The sequence below is a fragment of the Prorops nasuta genome, unplaced genomic scaffold (assembly GCF_024137725.1).
Source record: "Prorops nasuta isolate Cenicafe-Biocafe unplaced genomic scaffold, Cenicafe_Pnas_1.2 PNAS00007, whole genome shotgun sequence".
Taxonomy (NCBI): Eukaryota; Metazoa; Arthropoda; class Insecta; order Hymenoptera; family Bethylidae; genus Prorops; species Prorops nasuta.
This window is the reverse complement of record NW_027116804.1, coordinates 3,132,607-3,150,517: the sequence shown is the minus strand read 5'-3', so window position 1 is coordinate 3,150,517 and position 17,911 is coordinate 3,132,607. Positions and strand designations below refer to the sequence as shown.

The following is a 17,911-nucleotide window of genomic DNA, read 5'->3' as shown; positions in this document are numbered from 1 at the left end:
AGCTAGAATAAGATTATATATAGCATATACCTATATACTTCCTGATTCCCAAATATCCACTATGTTACGGCTAATTGCTTAAATGGATGTATTTTAGGGCCATTAGTTCTCTACGAAGTAGACATCCTCCTACACGCTGTATCAATATTTCAAAAGTAGACCTTGACAGTCTAAAGTGGGATTTAAAATCTGACAAAAATAACCATTATTATATGAAACATATCATGCAATAATGAAAATTATGGGTATTTTATAAATGACTAGTAGAGGTAAATAATATTATAAACTGTTAATTTAATCATTAATATTAAAACTGAATAGTATGCTACATGTACAATTATAGCAACAATATTGTATATAAAGATATTTTCAATTACCAGATACAGAATAACGGAGTACTACATTTGGTAAATAATTTGTCATTCTAATGTGGTCTTCTCGAGAATAAAGTGACAAATTGTTATCATCTTCTGAATCGCTGTCATCTTTAAATATTGTATTCCAAAACAGTAATAGGTCCATGATAACGATATACCTATTAATTAGTTATGTTTATTAATAAAAACAGAATATATTTTAACACATCCAAATAAATTTAGAAAATACATATTTTAAATGTGAATATACTAAACTACTTTACTTTTTAGATATATATATATATATATATATATATTTATTTATAAACATTAACCGTGTCTATAACATTTATTTACACTGTAGCATAAAGCCCTCGAAAACTTTCAAATTTGTCAATCTGCAATCTCTGCAGTCCAGATTAGCTTTGTCGAAAAGCGATAATCCAGATTGAACAAGGGGAATTCATTTTCGTTCGGTTACCTTACTGAGACTAAGTGAATCCGGATTGATAATCTAATCTCTTTTCGTAAACGTCCTTTTTACATCGAGTGTAAACCTAGCCTAACCTTATTGTGTACTAGTTACTTTACTAGTCTAGTGAGTTTGGATACCGTAGCGCGCCGCTACGGAAGCGGTGGTAGTGGTCATGCCATTGTCATAGCAGAGATGAAACGTGAGATTGCTCATGGCAGGGTCCTAAAATAATCCTTGCCGGTAGGCGGCGCTGATGTTTGTAAAAGTCGAAAATTCCATAAAGCCACTAACGCCATCTGTCGGACGCGAATGAGAAGCACTTTGTTAGGCACACACACCATTACTGCGGTACGAACGCGTGTGCAACCTCCTTCGGCTACCATCGCTCAGCTTCGGACATCTTCGCTATACATCGAGTTCGAAAGAGAACGGCATAGTTTTATCGGATCTCTCTATCCCTCTCGATCTAACTTTCGTTTAGCCGAAGAGCCGAGTAAAATTCCTTTTCGTCCTGCTTCCATCCTCCTCCATCTTTCAAACCTCAGATTCGAGTTCGATTCCATCCAATAGTTTTTTTTTATTGTAGAATGTTTTTTTATTGCCATGAACATATGAGATTAAAAAATATGTAAAAATGGGGTTTTAATACTCCATAGTTACGCTCAAAATATTCTTATAAAAATTTAATTTTTATTTCATTATCAATTCAAATAAGTTATTAATGATTACTATAAATATTCTAAAATTATAAAAAATGAAAAAAAAAGAGTCGAAGAGGTCTCGAACCTGGGCTCCTCGGTTTCAAAAGCCGAGACCTTACTACATGCGCTATAAGAGACTTAAGAATATAGATGATAAACTTGCATAAACTTTATAACTACAAATTCGCGTACTCTCCATGTTACACAGATACAAGTATACCTTCTTTCGATCAAGAGACACGGTAGTGTCTCGACGGCAAGCACAGAAAAAAGTAGATAATGACATGTATATACGGCCGTCGAGGCACTACTCTCGTATACAGCAAGCTTGGCTGTCCTAATTTTCAAACCGATTTTTCTTTGTGAATAATCCACTATCATGATTTAAGCAAAGCTTTTCTTAAAATGGTTTTGAACGAGCTTTCATTTGAGCCCATAAACATTAAAATCGGTTCACGCAATCCAGAGATCTCATACTCTGTTAGCTATATATATGCCGAAGTTGAAATTCTTCTCCCTTTTCTCTGAATGTCTCGGGCTGATCTGTATGTCTCAGGTTGATCCGTATGTCTCGGGCTGAAGTTGGCTGCTATATTCACCTGCTATATTCAATACCAGCATAACCCTAAATTTCGATCGATTTCGATAGAACTGTCAAAATCAAAATTACTCTGTTGGGATAAAAATAGTATGATATAATTCAAAGTGTAGATAATTAAACAAACTAAAGGAATAAATACATGAAGGAGTCTGATGGAGAATCAGATAATTAACACAACATTGTAAAATATATTAAAATTTAATAGTTTGTGGTACTTTGTGGGATTTTATTTCAGGTTATAAATAAAATATTTTCCTTGTATGCACCTCTGATTTGAAGTCATACCAGTGCCAAATGCTCTAACAATTCTTGGAAATACCCTGTTATTGAAGAATGTAGATTAACGAAAATTGTAAATGAAACAGAAGGATGAGGTTGTTACGTTCACTCATAACCAACACACATGGTAGTGTTTCAACAGCAATTAACATAAACGTTTTTAAGAAAAGTAAGTACATTGTGAAAAAAATTAGTTTAATTAAAGCAAAGTTATATACAAGGTATCCTTTCATAGTTTGCAATTTGATGCCAGACCAGTGCCAAATGCTATAACGATTCTTGGAAAAATGCAAGCACAAAAAGGTACTACCATAGTTAAAGAGGAATCAGTTACAGTTCCAGTGGATATTACTACTTTTTATAATAAAATAGATAATGAAGATAGTGCTGCCATGTGTTGCTGGAAAACAGAGCTTTGGTTTAATGCAACTACGGAGTACTGGTTGAGCAATGGAAACAGTAGTTTGAAATGTGATTAACTGTTGATGACTCAATGATATGTCAATTTACTAGCGAAAGAAAAAGATAAGCCAATTGTTCATTATCACATGGTAAAGTATGTGTAACTCATTCAACCGCTTAAAATGTATGTAATTAAAAATTAATTGTTTATTTATTTATTTTTTAATTCAGCTCAAGCATGTATTAAAATATAACAATTACTTTGTTGAGTCTCTCTTTCCAGATGTACTTCAAAGGTTATTGAAATACCCTGTTATTCAAAAATGCAGGTTATTGCAGATAAAACAGATAAGGATGATCTTGTTACATTCACTCATAATTAAGACACACGGTAGTGTCTCAACAGCTATAAACATAAACATTTTCATGTAAAGTAAGTACATTGTAAAAAGAATTTGTTTAATTAAAACAAAGTTATATATAGGCATTATTTCATAGTTTGCAGTTTGGTGCCAACCAGTGCCAAATGCTATAACAATTCTTGGAAATACCCTGTCATTGGAGAATGCAGATTAACGAAGGTTGTAAATGAAACAGAGAAGGATGAGGTTTAAACATATGTTAAACATCCAGGTATGGAAATCAATAACAAAATTCATGTTTAAATTTTTCTTTTCTTTAAACTCATATGAATTTCAAATGTCCGATAGGTTATATCATATATAGAAACAATTTTCCAGGAGACAATAAATCTTTCTTATTACTACGATTAAAGAAAAGCAGATAAATATTTTCTAATCGTTATTTAATATTCAATTATAATATAAAAAAGTATTAAAACCATATATTTACCTACGCTTCCCCAATCAGAATAGAAAGAAATTATTATTATTACCAAAAAAATTATTCAAATTTAATTTTTTATAAGAATAATATTGATTTTTATAATATAATATGTAATATATCTTTTGGTACTTAGATAGATTTTATTTCAGATTGATTTACAATAACGTGTTTATTGTGTCATTGTGCAGGGTTAAGCTATAATATTTAATACAAGAAGTCAGAAATGATTCCAGTTTACCATAGAAAGAGCCATAATGCAAAGTTGATGTTGAGAGTTAAACCTAAGGAAAAGGTGGAGAATTTAAAAAATTAATTTGGAAGCCAATTTTTAATAGCGAAAGGCTTCCAGGTGATTTTGGGCATAAACCCTTTGAAATATATAAGTCAATTAAATCATAATTTTAATGATAACGTCATCTAGAAATGAAACAATGAAAAGAGAAATCATCCATATTAATATTTTCCATGCAATAGAATTTACAGTGAATAACTTTGCGAAACTGAAAGCAGTATATCCACAAAAGAGCGGCTTCCATTATATAAATTGGTGTATTTCCTAGTTTATATTAATGAAAGGAAAATATAAATGGTACTAGTGTGCTGGAGAAAGTGCCATAATTCAAAGTTGATATTGACGGTAACAGCTAAGAAAATGATGGGTAAATATGAGCTAATTTATAAGAAAATCCTTGAGAGTGAAGTGCTTGCAGGTGATTTTAGGCATACAACTTTGGAATTAGAAATCACATAGTTGATGAAAATTATAATAAATTTATGTAGATGTGTAAATATGAAAAGAATTCATGATTGCAATATTTTACATGTGATCAGGCATATGGTGAATAAAATTAGGAAACTGAAAGCTGTATATTTAATAAAGAGAGGCATCCATTGTATAAATTGATGTATTTCCTAGTTTATACTAATGAAAGGAAAATATAAATGGCACTAGTGTGCTGGAGAAAGTGCCATAATTCAAAGTTAACGTTGAGGTTAACAGCTAAAAAAGTGATGGATAAATATGAGTTAATTTATAAGAAAATCCTTGAGAGTGAAGTGCCTGCAGGTGATTTTGGGCATACAACTTTGGAATTAGAAATAACATAGTTGATGAAAATTATAATAAAATCATGTAAATGTGTAAATATGAAAGGAATTCATAATTTCAATATTTCACATGTAATAGAACATACAGTGTGTAACTTCAAGAAACTGAAAGTAGTATACCTAAAAAACATAAACTTCCATTGCATTAATTGGTATATATTTTACAGTTTATATTAATGAAAAGAATATATAAATGTCACTAGTTTACCAGGGAAAGAGCCATAATGCAAAGATGATAGTGAGAGTAACACCTAAGAAAAAAGTGGATTTAAAGGTAAATTTGGAAACAAATTTTTGAAAGCGAAAGGCTTTAATGTGATATTGGGTATATGATGTTGAAAATATAACTCAAACAGTCATTGAATCCTATGTTAAATGCATCCAAAAGTGTAATTATGATAAGAACTCATCATTGTAGTATTTTGTATTTTACTTATTAGATTAATAAATTAATATCTCGAATTGAAGTGTTACATTATGGAACGATCACAACATTGGAAAATGTTTTGTAAGATTGAATTAGTTAAAACAATTTTTTAGTTTTAATTCCTATATTCTTACAAAACGTTATAAGATCCCACAAAAAACAAGCTTCGCTTGTAAAAAATGGACGGCAAGTACATAAGTCGTATCTAGCATGATTAATATATAATAATATAAAATATTTTAATTAAAAAAAATAGTGAAATCCAAATGTTAGGCAAGTATAAATTTTTTCCATGGCGAAAATTGAAATTTAGAAAAAAGTAAATAGTAATACAAAAATTACTTGCCGGGCCCGTAATATTCATGTGTAAGTCGCTATCTTGCAATATAAGCATTGCTTCTCGTAAGTTAAAAATGTGGCTATTTAATACGATTGCATACAACGGGCCTGGCAAGTAATTTTTGTATTACTATTTACTTTTTTCTAAATTTCAATTTTCGCCATGGAAAAAATTTATACTTGCCTAACATTTGGATTTCACTATTTTTTTTTAATTAAAATATTTTATATTATTATATATTAATCATACTAGATACGACTTATGTACTTGCCGTCCTTTTTTTACAAGCAAAGCTTGTTTTTTGTGGGATATATTTATACTTTATACTGTGAAATTAAACGTAATATATGAAAATATTATTAGGTTAATTATATGGCCCTAGACATCTACTATATTATTTAGACATCTTTTAAATTTGTAATAAATCAATTCCGGCTTTATGACTGAATTAGTAATTTTGAAGTGTCAAATAATATTTAAAACGCAAAGTGAAACACAGAACACTTCACTTTTATATTTGAATCGCATGCCATTTTAATACCTACGTATTTTTTCATTTCCCTTTAGGACTTGGGTTTTCTTTCGAAAAGATTGTATTTTTCGTTCCATTACATGCATAGTTTAACGCGCGAGTGAACTTAATCGTTAATATTTATTACTCTACAAATTCACCGCTTCGACTATTTAAATTAATATTTCTGTATAATTACAAGCTTTTTTTCTAAACATACAGTTATTAATTAAACAGAACAAATTAATGTTTTACGTGTCTCTGTAAATTAATTTAAGAGTCAAAACGGCGAATTTATAGAAAATGTATTAACGATTCTAGGGCCTTAAAATTAACCTAATATTATTTTCATACATTTGGTTTAATTTCACAGTATAAAGTATAAATATATCGAAAGAAGGTATACTTGTATCTGTGTAACATGGAGAGTACGCGAATTTGTAGTTATAAAGTTTATGCAAGTTTATCATCTATATTCTTAAGTCTCTTATAGCGCATGTGGTAAGGGCTCGGCTTTAGGAACCTGTGAGCCCAGGTTCGAGACCTCTTCGACTCTTTTCTTTTTTAATTTTTTATCATTTTAGAATATTTATAGTAATCATTAATAACTTATTTGAATTGATAACGAAATAAAAATTAAATTTTTATAAGAATATTTTGAGCGTAACTATGGAATATTAAAACCCCATTTTTACATATTTTTTAATCTCATATGTTCATGGCAATAAAAAAATATTCTACAATAAAAAAAAAAAAAATTATTGGATGGAATCGAACTCGAATCTGAGGTTTGAAAGATGGAGGAGGATGGAAGCAGGACGAAAAGGAATTTTACTCGGCTCTTCGACTAAACGAAAGTTAGATCGAGAGGGATAGAGAGATCCGATAAAACTATGCCGTTCTCTCTCGAACTCGATGTATAGCGAAGATGTCCGAAGCTGAGCGATGATAGCCGAAGGAGGTTGCACACGCGTTCGTACCACAGTAATGGTGTGTGTGCCTAACAAAGTGCTTCTCATTCGCGTCCGACAGATGGCGTTAGTGGCTTTATGGAATTTTCGACTTTTAGAAACATCAGCGCCGCCTACCGGCAAGGATTATTTTACGACCCTGCCATGAGTAATCTCAAGTTTCATCTCTGGTCATAGCACATGCATGGTTGCTAATATTGGGATTGGTTCATAGTTGGGATGCCCTAAAATTTGAAAAATGAAAATGTAAGTACTAAAATTCATCATAATAATCCAAAAAGTGGAAATTAATGATATGATAAGAGATATTTTATGTATTTCTGAAAGATATAACATTAATTAAATAAATTCCAGATTAAATGTGTTTTGAAACGTTTGGCCTTGGACCCCTCGACATAGTTCAATTATTAGAATAATGGAAGTATATTTTAAAATAAATAGCAATTTTGTTTTGTTAGTCGCTCAAGACGACAAAGGCTATAAAAGACTATCAGGTTAATTTTGAAGGTTTAAAATATATATTTAAAATTAAAAGAATAATAAGTATTGTTTGTTAATTGCAGAATGTGATAACTATGTTGTAAAACATTTGCATAAGCTTGTTAAAAAGAATATAATACAGGTACCGGAGGGAAAAATAGAAAGAATTTATAGATGTCTAGATAAGAATTTAGAGTGAGTGTACACAGAAAGAAATTTTTCTATTTACACATATTTATATATAGGTAAAATAATAACTATTTGTATTAGAAATATGACGCTAATATATGATATTCAAAATATTGAATGCTCTCAAGATGATACTGAAAGTTATAATGATAACCCTACAGAAACTAATTATATCCATGAAGAGAATGTACAATACTCTATGGATGAAGGTGTTGATAACCCACCCTACAGAGATGAAGATATCGATGATCCATCCTGCTGAGATGAAGATGTTGATGACCCACCCTGCAGACTTGAAAAAGAAAAAGCAGATTTTGCAGGTATTTCGACAGTTAATATTATTGTATACAAAAACTTTCCATACTTAGTATTATAGTCATGCAGAAAAAACATTGCTTTTTTTACTTTCAATATTTAGTTAAAGTAACTAATGCTTAAAAATTAAATTTAAATGCATGTTGAAGTGGTAATGAATTTGAAATAGTACTATAAAGAAATATTATTCAGATTCAATAATTAAAAATTGATAGATATAAAAAATGAAAAAAGGTAGTAAAAAATGTGTTGTAGCTCTAAATTTTGTATTAAAAAGTATACGAACAGTAATTAATGCTGACACAAACATTTAACCTCTCAGTGCATCATAGACTTATAAATTTTAACACTCATTACAAATAAGTTTTTATCTTTCAGAAGAAGAAACTAAATTTATCCTTAATAAATATTATGAATTTTCAAACCAAATAGGCCCTACTAAATTATTTTAAATTAAAAAAGTAATGTGGCTTGAAATTAGCAAAAATATGAGAGACGAGCTAAATATCAACAAAAGTGCACTACAAATTGAAAATAGATATAAAACTGTTCTGCGTCAACAGAAACTTGCCATTGATAACAATATAAAGTCAGGGAAGACCAGAATCAACGTACCATTTGAAAAGGAATTACGAAAAATTATATCTCAAGACGATAGCACAGTACCAGAATTATTACAAAATTCACGAAAAAGAATAATATTAAAGGAATATAATGATGAAATAGAAAAAGAAAATGATATAGAAAGTACAACGAAAGTGCATCTACAAGAAGAAAGGGAAAGGTATGAAAAATAAGTTTATTAGAAACTTCTAACGTCAATCAAAATTATTTCTCATCATTCATTTATTACTTATACAAATATAAATTTTCATAGTTCAAAAACGAAGATCTTTTGAATCAATTTTATAAAATAAAAAAAGAAATAGAAGAGAGACGAGGAGAAAATAGAGAAGACGTCACAAGGAAAAAATGAATTTATTGACAAAGTTATTAAAAAAATGAACATTGTTAAATAATTTGTAAGTATATTTTAATATATTTGTCAAGATATTCTATTATTTTACGTTAATCCATATGAAATGTTAACATTGAAATGGTTAAAAACTATTTCAGATCCAAGTCTAAAAGTTTGTTTTAATAAAATTGAAGTTTATAAAATATATAAAAGAAAACACATAGAAAAGCAAAAATAAGTTTTATTGTTATTATTACAAATGTTTATTGATATAATTATATTGCAGTGGTTGAAATATTTTTTTAATGTGTTAATACCTCTATAAAATGTGATAGCTGCATCTTCGTTAAATGACAAATGTAATTATTTGACAAGTGATATAATAAAGTATTATTTCAATAATGATGAAAATTTAATCGTTCCTACATAATTTTTCCATTATGAAATTTCGCTTCAATCGTCCTCTTTCTAATTCTATTTCATCGTGTGTTTCATATTCATTAACTATATTTTCACTCGATTCATGCTCATTTTCAAACAAGTCATTACAATCAATACATAAATTATGTAAAACACAACAAGATATAACAAAATCTGAAAGTTTCATAATTTTGTGCATATCCAACTGAGTTAATTGCCGAAATCGGACTTTTAAAAGGCCAAACGCGTTTTCAATTTTTATTCGCGTTTGAAAATGCTTTTTATTATATTTACGTTGATTTTGCGTAAGATTACCAAAGTCTTTAAATGGCACCAGTAAGTAATTTCTTAGCGGATATGCGCTATCCCCTAAGATGTGATTCTCATTGCTACAAATTCTGGACAATGTATCAGAAATATTTAACAATTTAAATGCTCTAGCATTGTGAATTTTACCAGGAACTCCCGTAAAGACATCTAAAAATTTTTTATTTTCATCGTAAATTGCCTGTAGCAACATTGAAACTAGGTTGTGTCTATTAACATATGTAGATCTGTTTTTGTGCGCGGGATTTCTCATATTAATGTAAGTTCCATCTATGCAGCCAATTACACCAGGAAATCCTGCTATCTTTTGATTCGAAATACATATAATTATGTTACAATATATGTAAAAATTATTTTATAAAGGTGTGTCATTTTACAAAAAAAAAAAACTACGATAAGTATTCCAAAAGTGTCACAAATAAAATTTGTCTCATTCCCAGTAGGGATATAAAATTTATATGGTATCACTGACTTAATTTTGAAAAGTCATTTGATGATTATTTATTTTCATTTACATAATATATATGCATAATCTTGTTTATCGCTTATACCTTGAATGCTTTTGAATACTATAATATTTCATTAATCATTTAATCTATTTGTTCACTACATATTTTTATTTGAAGCGTAAGGTTTGCATAAATACTTCAATCAAATCAATAAAATTTATATATACAATGTTTAATAGAATTATACTCATCAAACAAATAAAATTGAAAAATTAATATAGTGTTTCTGGAAAGGTCAGTTTGAAATATTTTGCAGAAGATGCCACAAAAATATAAATGGTTTCATTCAAAAACTCAAATAGTGAACTTCATGTGATTAGGAGCTGAAGCTTCGAAGCTAATAAACTAATTAACATATATATATATATAATTTATAATATTTATAAAAAATTAATAATATGTATTGTTATGGGTTCACACCGTGACAAACTAATTCAAGTACTTTTGGTACAACTAAATTTATTCAGTCCTTGTAGAGTTATTTTACAATGTTGAGTTATAAAAATAAATTATAGTTATACAGGTTTTTAGAGGTTTTAAATAAAAAGATTATCTAATTGAAGTTAGATTGAAATTAGAGTAACTTGGGAGCTAATGCTCGGTTAAAGTCAGATGACTTGTTCTAGTTACTGCTGGGCCTGGACTGATCGGTCAGGAACCGAGCAGTCAAGTCGTTGCCTCAAAATGCATCGATTCTCATGACCATATATGGTATGGTTTTAGGGAATCGATCGTGCGTCAGTGGTTACTAAGTCAACCGTGCGTCAATAAGACGATTGTTCTAATAGCTGACTAAGATTTTTAGCCACGCGCGCTCTGAGGCCCTGGCAACAGAGAAGTACTGTTGCCTAAGAAAGAGGTTCAGGTTGCATACGAATGACGCCACACGGCTCTTGGTTAGAATGCAACCGGAGCCTTTTTGAATTAAACTAACTTTTATTAATTAAATGTTTTAATTCTAGTTATTGGCTAGTTAATAGAGAAAAGTAGTATAAGTAGTTATATGTATATAACAGTATACATACGCTTATTATAACATTTATGTTTACAGATTAGTATAAATTTTCTATTACGTGATCTTAAAATTTTGAAATCGGTGGAAATTAAGATTTTGTTACTCTGCAGACTGTAAGCACATAAAAATCTACCTTTTGGTAGTGTTATCCTGGCAAAACAACGAGGAATAGTTAATATTACAAATGCTAGGGAAGAAGCAGTAGGAGAAAGCATTGAGGAACAAACCACAATTGGCTCAAGTTATAAGCTGCTAATTCAAAAGCAAATAGAAGTAGAAGAGATGAAATTGGAAAACCAGAAAAGGAAGATGATTTTGTTAGATACAAAAATAAAAATATCGCAGGAAAAATTGAAGAAATTACGAGAGCATATACTATAGATACATTTTGAACTATTGAAAAAACTTCCATTTTCTGTTTAAAATAATGCACATATAAAAATAAAAGAGTTAATTATATTTTGTAATTATCAATGTATTTTATTTCGACAATTTTTCATTCCTCTATAACAAATCAATTTTCTTTCCGTAATCAAGCTATAAACGTTTAAAATCTGCATTTTGATAGTGTTATCCTGGCAGAACATCGAGGAAATCGTGTTTTATAGTTTAGGCCCAACGGCAGAAGGATGTAGAAAAATCTTCATTTTCGGCTTTCATCCAGAACTCTGCGACGTTGTACCGCTGTTACGTCCTGATGAAGGCTGCCTGGTTGGGTCTTCTTTGTCCCTTTGGGTGCGTTCTCATGGGCGTAAACTCACGATTTTGCCCTCTTTGGTAAAGAGGTTTGTTGAATTTTGTAGGTTCGGGGTACCGTCTTTCTCACTATGCGTGATAGGAATCGAGATGGTAGTTGATTGATGAGAGTCGTTAATGGTTTTATGTTGATTTATTGTTTGCTCGTACAATGATTTATACACTGGTTGAATGTTACTAGCTGATAGTAAGTTCGGTAATTGGCTTTCGCTGAACTCCGCGATTCGAAGGCGCAAGACTTATTCTCTGGAGATTGAATTTCGTCGTCACGAAATTCCAAGCAGAGCTAAGAATACGAGATTCTAACACAGGAGCAACAACTAACGTATGTACGAACGCAAAAGACAAAAAAGGAGAGCGTCTAAGGGTTGTCCGGGGTTTTTAAAGGAGCATCCCTTATCTGAGAGGAAAGGAAGGGGTCCAGCGTCGCTTTTCTGGACCAATCAAATCTTGGTTTTCGGAAAGCGTCACTCCGTTGTCATGGAGATTTGGGAACTAGGAGTAGGGAAGGCTAGGAGATGTTTTCTAGATTGAGAGTAACCTGATTGCGTCACTGGGAGATTTTTGTAGGATGTTGCGTAGTTGAGAAAAGAGAAACTCGCGGATAACTCATCTGCGCTGCAGATGGGTTTTCCCGGTACTTGAAAAGGACGAGAGAAAAAAAAAGGTTGCAGTTTTATTGCTTTGTTTGTGACGATTTAGGTAGAAAAAAGGATGTTAAGACGCTTTCCGTACAACGAAAGTTTCCTCTTTATATGTGGAATAATATTCTAAATGAAATCTAAATTCTAATGGATTCAATGTCTACCAGCCATTATTATTAATTATTGAGATTAACGTATGGGCTCATAGGTGGTGCTGTAGCGGGTTTGGTCAGCACGTAACACCGCCCGAGTATGGTTAAGAGCACTTCACTGAAATGATGAACATGTTAAGTGGCACACACATGCAACTAGAACATGGATTATAATAGGCAAAGTGTAGAGGAATATGTGATGAAAATATTGCACAATATCGGACAAAATCTAGCATTTAAGACATACTGTGCATTTTGATTTGCGAATATCAATAAGTATATTCGCACTTTATAATTTATGAATTTTTAATATCTCGAAGTTTAGAGCTATCCACAACTAAAAATTTTGTGATTAGAGTGAACTCGCTGAATACATTTGTTGTGGCTATTTTATTTATCATTAGCTGTTAAAGTTGGTTTTTAAAATATCTGTAAGACATTCATATGTGTATACATATATATAGCTAGCTTACATTTGGCTTATAAATAAAATGGATTGCAGCACACTTTCATAACATTTCATGCTTTATTCGGTGAATCATGAATACAATATAACTTCTATTTAGTAATAATTTATACAATTTCTCATTTACATATATATCGCCCTTTCTAAGTTAGATAGTACAAGCAGTTTGATTCAAAAACATTTAATTTATTACACGTATTATTTAGCACATTCTTAATTTATTCTACATTATTCGTTTCAACAATTCATAAGTTGTACGGGTCTGTCAAAACATACTACCAGTTTAGAATTTATTGGCTCTACGAAATGACGTCATTTCCTCACTACTGCCAACCTTATTTTCGATTTTCAGATTTTTCTTTTTTATGTTGGACATGAGACTTGCCTGATTTGTAAAATGTTAAGGCCCGTTAACATTTTACAAATCAGGCAAGTCTCATGTCCAACATAAAAAAGAAAAATCTGAAAATCGAAAATAAGGTTGGCAGTAGTGAGGAAATGACGTCATTTCGTAGAGCCAACAAATTCTAAACTGGTAGTATGTTTTGACAGACCCGTACAACTTATGAATTGTTGAAACGAATAATGTAGAATAAATTAAGAATGTGCTAAATAATACGTGTAATAAATTAAATGTTTTTTGAATCAAACTGCTTGTACTATCTAACTTAGAAAGGGCGATATATATGTAAATGCGAAATTGTATAAATTATTACTAAATAGAAGTTATATTGTATTCATGATTCACCGAATAAAGCATGAAATGTTATGAAAGTGTGCTGCAATCCATTTTATTTATAAGCCAAATGTAAGCTAGCTATATACATATATGTATACACATATGAATGTCTTACAGATATTTAAAAAACCAACTTTAACAGCTAATGATAAATAAAATAGCCACAACAAATGTATTCAGCGAGTTCACTCTAATCACAAAATTTTTAGTTGTGGATAACTCTAAACTTCGAGATATTAAAAATTCATAAATTATAAAGTGCGAATATACTTATTGATATTCGCAAATCAAAATGCACAGTATGTCTTAAATGCTAGATTTTGTCCGATATTGTGCAATATTTTCATCACATATTCCTCTACACTTTGCCTATTATAATCCATGTTCTAGTTGCATGTATGTGCCACTTAACATGTCCATCATTTCAGTGAAGTGCTCTTGACCATACTCGGGCGGTACAACGTCGCAGAGTTCTGGATGAAAGCCGAAAATGAAGATTTTTCTACATCCTTCTGCCGTTGGGCCTAAACTATAAAACACGATTTCCTCGTTGTTCTGCCAGGATAACACTATCAAAATGCAGATTTTAAACATTTATAGCTTGATTACGGAAAGAAAATTGATTTGTTATAGAGGAATGAAAAATTGTCGAAATAAAATACATTGATAATTACAAAATATAATTAACTCTTTTATTTTTATATGTGCATTATTTTAAACAGAAAATGGAAGTTTTTTCAATAGTTCAAAATGTATCTACAGTATATGCTCTCGTAATTTCTTCAATTTTTCCTGCGATATTTTTATTTTTGTATCTAACAAAACCATCTTCCTTTTCTGGTTTTCCAATTTCATCTCTTCTACTTCTATTTGCTTTTGAATTAGCAGCTTATAACTTGAGCCAATTGTGGTTTGTTCCTCAATGCTTTCTCCTACTGCTTCTTCCCTAGCATTTGTAATATTAACTAATGGAAAACTAATTGGGTTTCTCAATGATTTAGGACCTACGCCTTTTCCAAAATTAGCTATTTTGGCTCCATCCGTTACCATTGCCTATAATGGGGAAAATGTGAATAAAAATTTCAACTTTTTATATAATTTGATGAGAAAAAATAAATATTACATCAAAAATAGGTTGTGGATCATCAATATCATCATCTGATTCCTCGATGAGTTGGCTAATTGTTACAGAGGTAGTATATGGGAATGGTAGACGGTCAGAATCATTAATACCGGCTATGCCTGTAGACGATTTACCCAAGAGCGAGCTAATTCTCTCCAAAAATTCGTCTTCTATTGGAGCTTTAGATTTACCACCTCCTAAATAGAAATAACATATGATATTGAAACATAATATTAATAATGAAAAATAAAATAATATATTATTACCAGTTTTATATAGATCGGATCTTCGAGCTGCTATATATTTTCTGGCCCGCATTTTTAAATTGGTCCATGTACTTTTAACACATATGTTAACCCATTTTCCTTTTAGTTTTTCTTTCACTTCTTTTTTTATGTTCTCCCATGCTTTTTCTTTTTCACCCGGGGTTGTGCCGTCTGTTTTTTTATTTTCTATTATATGAAAATATTTTTCTATAATTTGTAAAAATATTTCTTTTGATTCAAGATCCATGTTTTAATTGGTATATAATAAACAATTGCCTTCAGTTGTCTAGCACAATGATGAACTATCCAGGGACGTCGAGATTCAAAACCCTCAGCAAAAATTCTTCGTCCTTTTTGGCATAGAAAATGGAAATCATGGTGGGGGGTTCTGGCGTTCCTGCACTTTTCATTCGACTGAACTATTGACAACGAATTCTTCTACGAAAGTTTTAAAAGGCTTGTAATTTTAAGCAAATTTAATTAAAATGGATAATGTAGCTGAAGAAGAAAGACAGAGGCAAATTCAGAGGAATCGCATCAAATGGCGAAGGGTTAATTATTTCGAGACGTTAAATAATAACGAGTTTCAAATGAAATTTCGGCTTTCAAAAACACAATTTTTAGAGGTTTTAAAACAAATTGAACCAAAGATACAATGCAAACAACGGTAAGTTGTATTTATAACAAAATTAAAATTAAAACAATCTTTTGTGATAAGTTTTATACATTTGACATTATTTTTTTTTTAGGAAATATCCGATTCCACCAAATATTAGACTCTTAACTGCTTTAAGATTTTATGCCACCGGCACTTTTCTGCAAGTTGTGGCCGATTTTGCAAACATCAGTGCAATGAGTGCTTACCGGATTGTGCACGAAGTATCTAAGGCTATCGCAGATTTACTACCTAATTATATTAGGTTACCGAGGACTGACCAAGAAATTATGAAAACAATGAAAAATAATTTTTCAATTGCTGGAATGGTTCGAGTCATTGGTGCAATGGACTGCGTGCACGTGAAAATTGAATCTTATGGTTAGTTTATAAACATAATATTTCATTTCTAAAAGTATATTGGATTTCAGTTGAACAGGATGCTAACCCGAAAAATCTAAATAATGGAAGGAATTTATAAAATAAAATTTTTTTATATGTATATTACGATATTATTATTACTAGAAAAGCTATTAAGGATTAAGAATTATTTGATTAGAGATTTTCTAATAATTGAACAATCCCCAACTCTGCTTTATCATTTAAGTTTGGTATTGCTTAAATACAATCTGCCTTAACTAATATAATCCTGCGAATTAGAAAACTTGAAAATTATTTATAACGATTCTTTCTTCAAAGTATCCAAAAATATTTAGATTTTTTGGATTGGTATTTATAGACCGAAAGTCTAGTGTAATTTAATGTGATATATTTTTGATTTATTCATGTTTTTATAGGAGGTGATGATGCTGAATTATTTAGAAATAGAAAGGGATACATGAGTATTAATGTTCAATGCATGGTGAACAGCGATTTGGAAATATTAGACATTGTTGCGCGGTGGCCGGGGTCCACCCACGATTCGACCATTTTTCAAAACAGTCGCTTGAAACAAAGGTTTGATAATTTGGAATTCAGAAATGGTGCAATTTTGGGTGACCGCGGCTACGGCAATCATCGATATTTGCTAACTCCGCTCGCTGATCCACAAACACCTGCTGAGTTTCTTTACAATGAATCCCACATCAGAACTCGATGCATGGTAAGAATAATAAATTTAATAAATAAAATAATGATTAATTAATGACAATTTTCGATTTATGGTATTATTTCAGGTTGAAAGATGTTTTGGCATTTGGAAAAGAACATTCCCCGTGTTAAGAATAGGGTCACGGTTTCAAAAACCAGAGAGAACAATAAATGTAATTTTAGCCACTGCTGTATTACATAATATAATACGTCGAGATAATCGAAAAATAAACGGTAGCATGCAAAATTATTTAAGTATTAACGCAGCGTTTGCAGACCCAACGGATAATGATCGCCAATATTTAATAGATCATTATTTTTCAAAGTAATATATATTGTAACGTTGCGATCTCGCAACGTTACTATAGCTGCCATCTAGCGCTTTGCTAATCTCAAGCGCTAGATAGGCGGATCGCGTACGAACTAGGGAGTCATCAACCGATAAGTATTGATCTAGGATCGATAACTTGTCGGCTCCCTAGTGCCGCGCGATGGGTGTAGCGGGGCAGCGGCGGGAAAGGCGCAGGGCCTTACCTGCTTCCGCGGACTGCCCCGACACACGTAGTTTAGAAGTCAAAGGTGACACATAGTGCCTAGAAGCGCCCCGCCGCCGACAAAAGTGCGACCCCAACGACAGCCGCCACACAGAGCCTAGGAAAGAGGAGAGGTGCAGCGACTGCCAGGGAGCCGCGAACCCATATCGGACGACGGGACACCCCCAGCCCTTCGGGCCAGCCACCAAGGGCGAGAGCGAGAGAAGGAGAGAAAGAGAGAGAGACCGAGAGAGCGAGA

General features: G+C 31.3%; 1 protein-coding gene across 1 annotated transcript; it reads left to right on the top strand.

Annotated features, from left to right (window-relative positions):
* The first annotated feature begins 15,860 nt into the window (after positions 1 to 15,860).
* On the top strand, positions 15,861 to 17,448 carry LOC136774879 (putative nuclease HARBI1). Its single transcript, XM_066729357.1, has 4 exons — positions 15,861 to 16,042; positions 16,125 to 16,411; positions 16,828 to 17,132; positions 17,206 to 17,448. The coding sequence occupies exons 1-4, from the start codon at positions 15,861 to 15,863 to the stop codon at positions 17,446 to 17,448; spliced, it is 1,017 nt and encodes a 338-aa protein (XP_066585454.1).
* Positions 17,449 to 17,911: the final 463 nt, after the last annotated feature.

Coding starts and splice junctions, on each gene's coding strand:
- LOC136774879 (XM_066729357.1), top strand. CDS start 15,861: ATGGATAATGTAGCTGAAGAAGAAAGACAGAGGCAAATTCAGAGGAAT. Junction 16,043..16,124: donor AAGATACAATGCAAACAACG/GTAAGTTGTATT, acceptor TTTTTTTTTTAG/GAAATATCCGATTCCACCAA. Junction 16,412..16,827: donor CGTGAAAATTGAATCTTATG/GTTAGTTTATAA, acceptor ATGTTTTTATAG/GAGGTGATGATGCTGAATTA.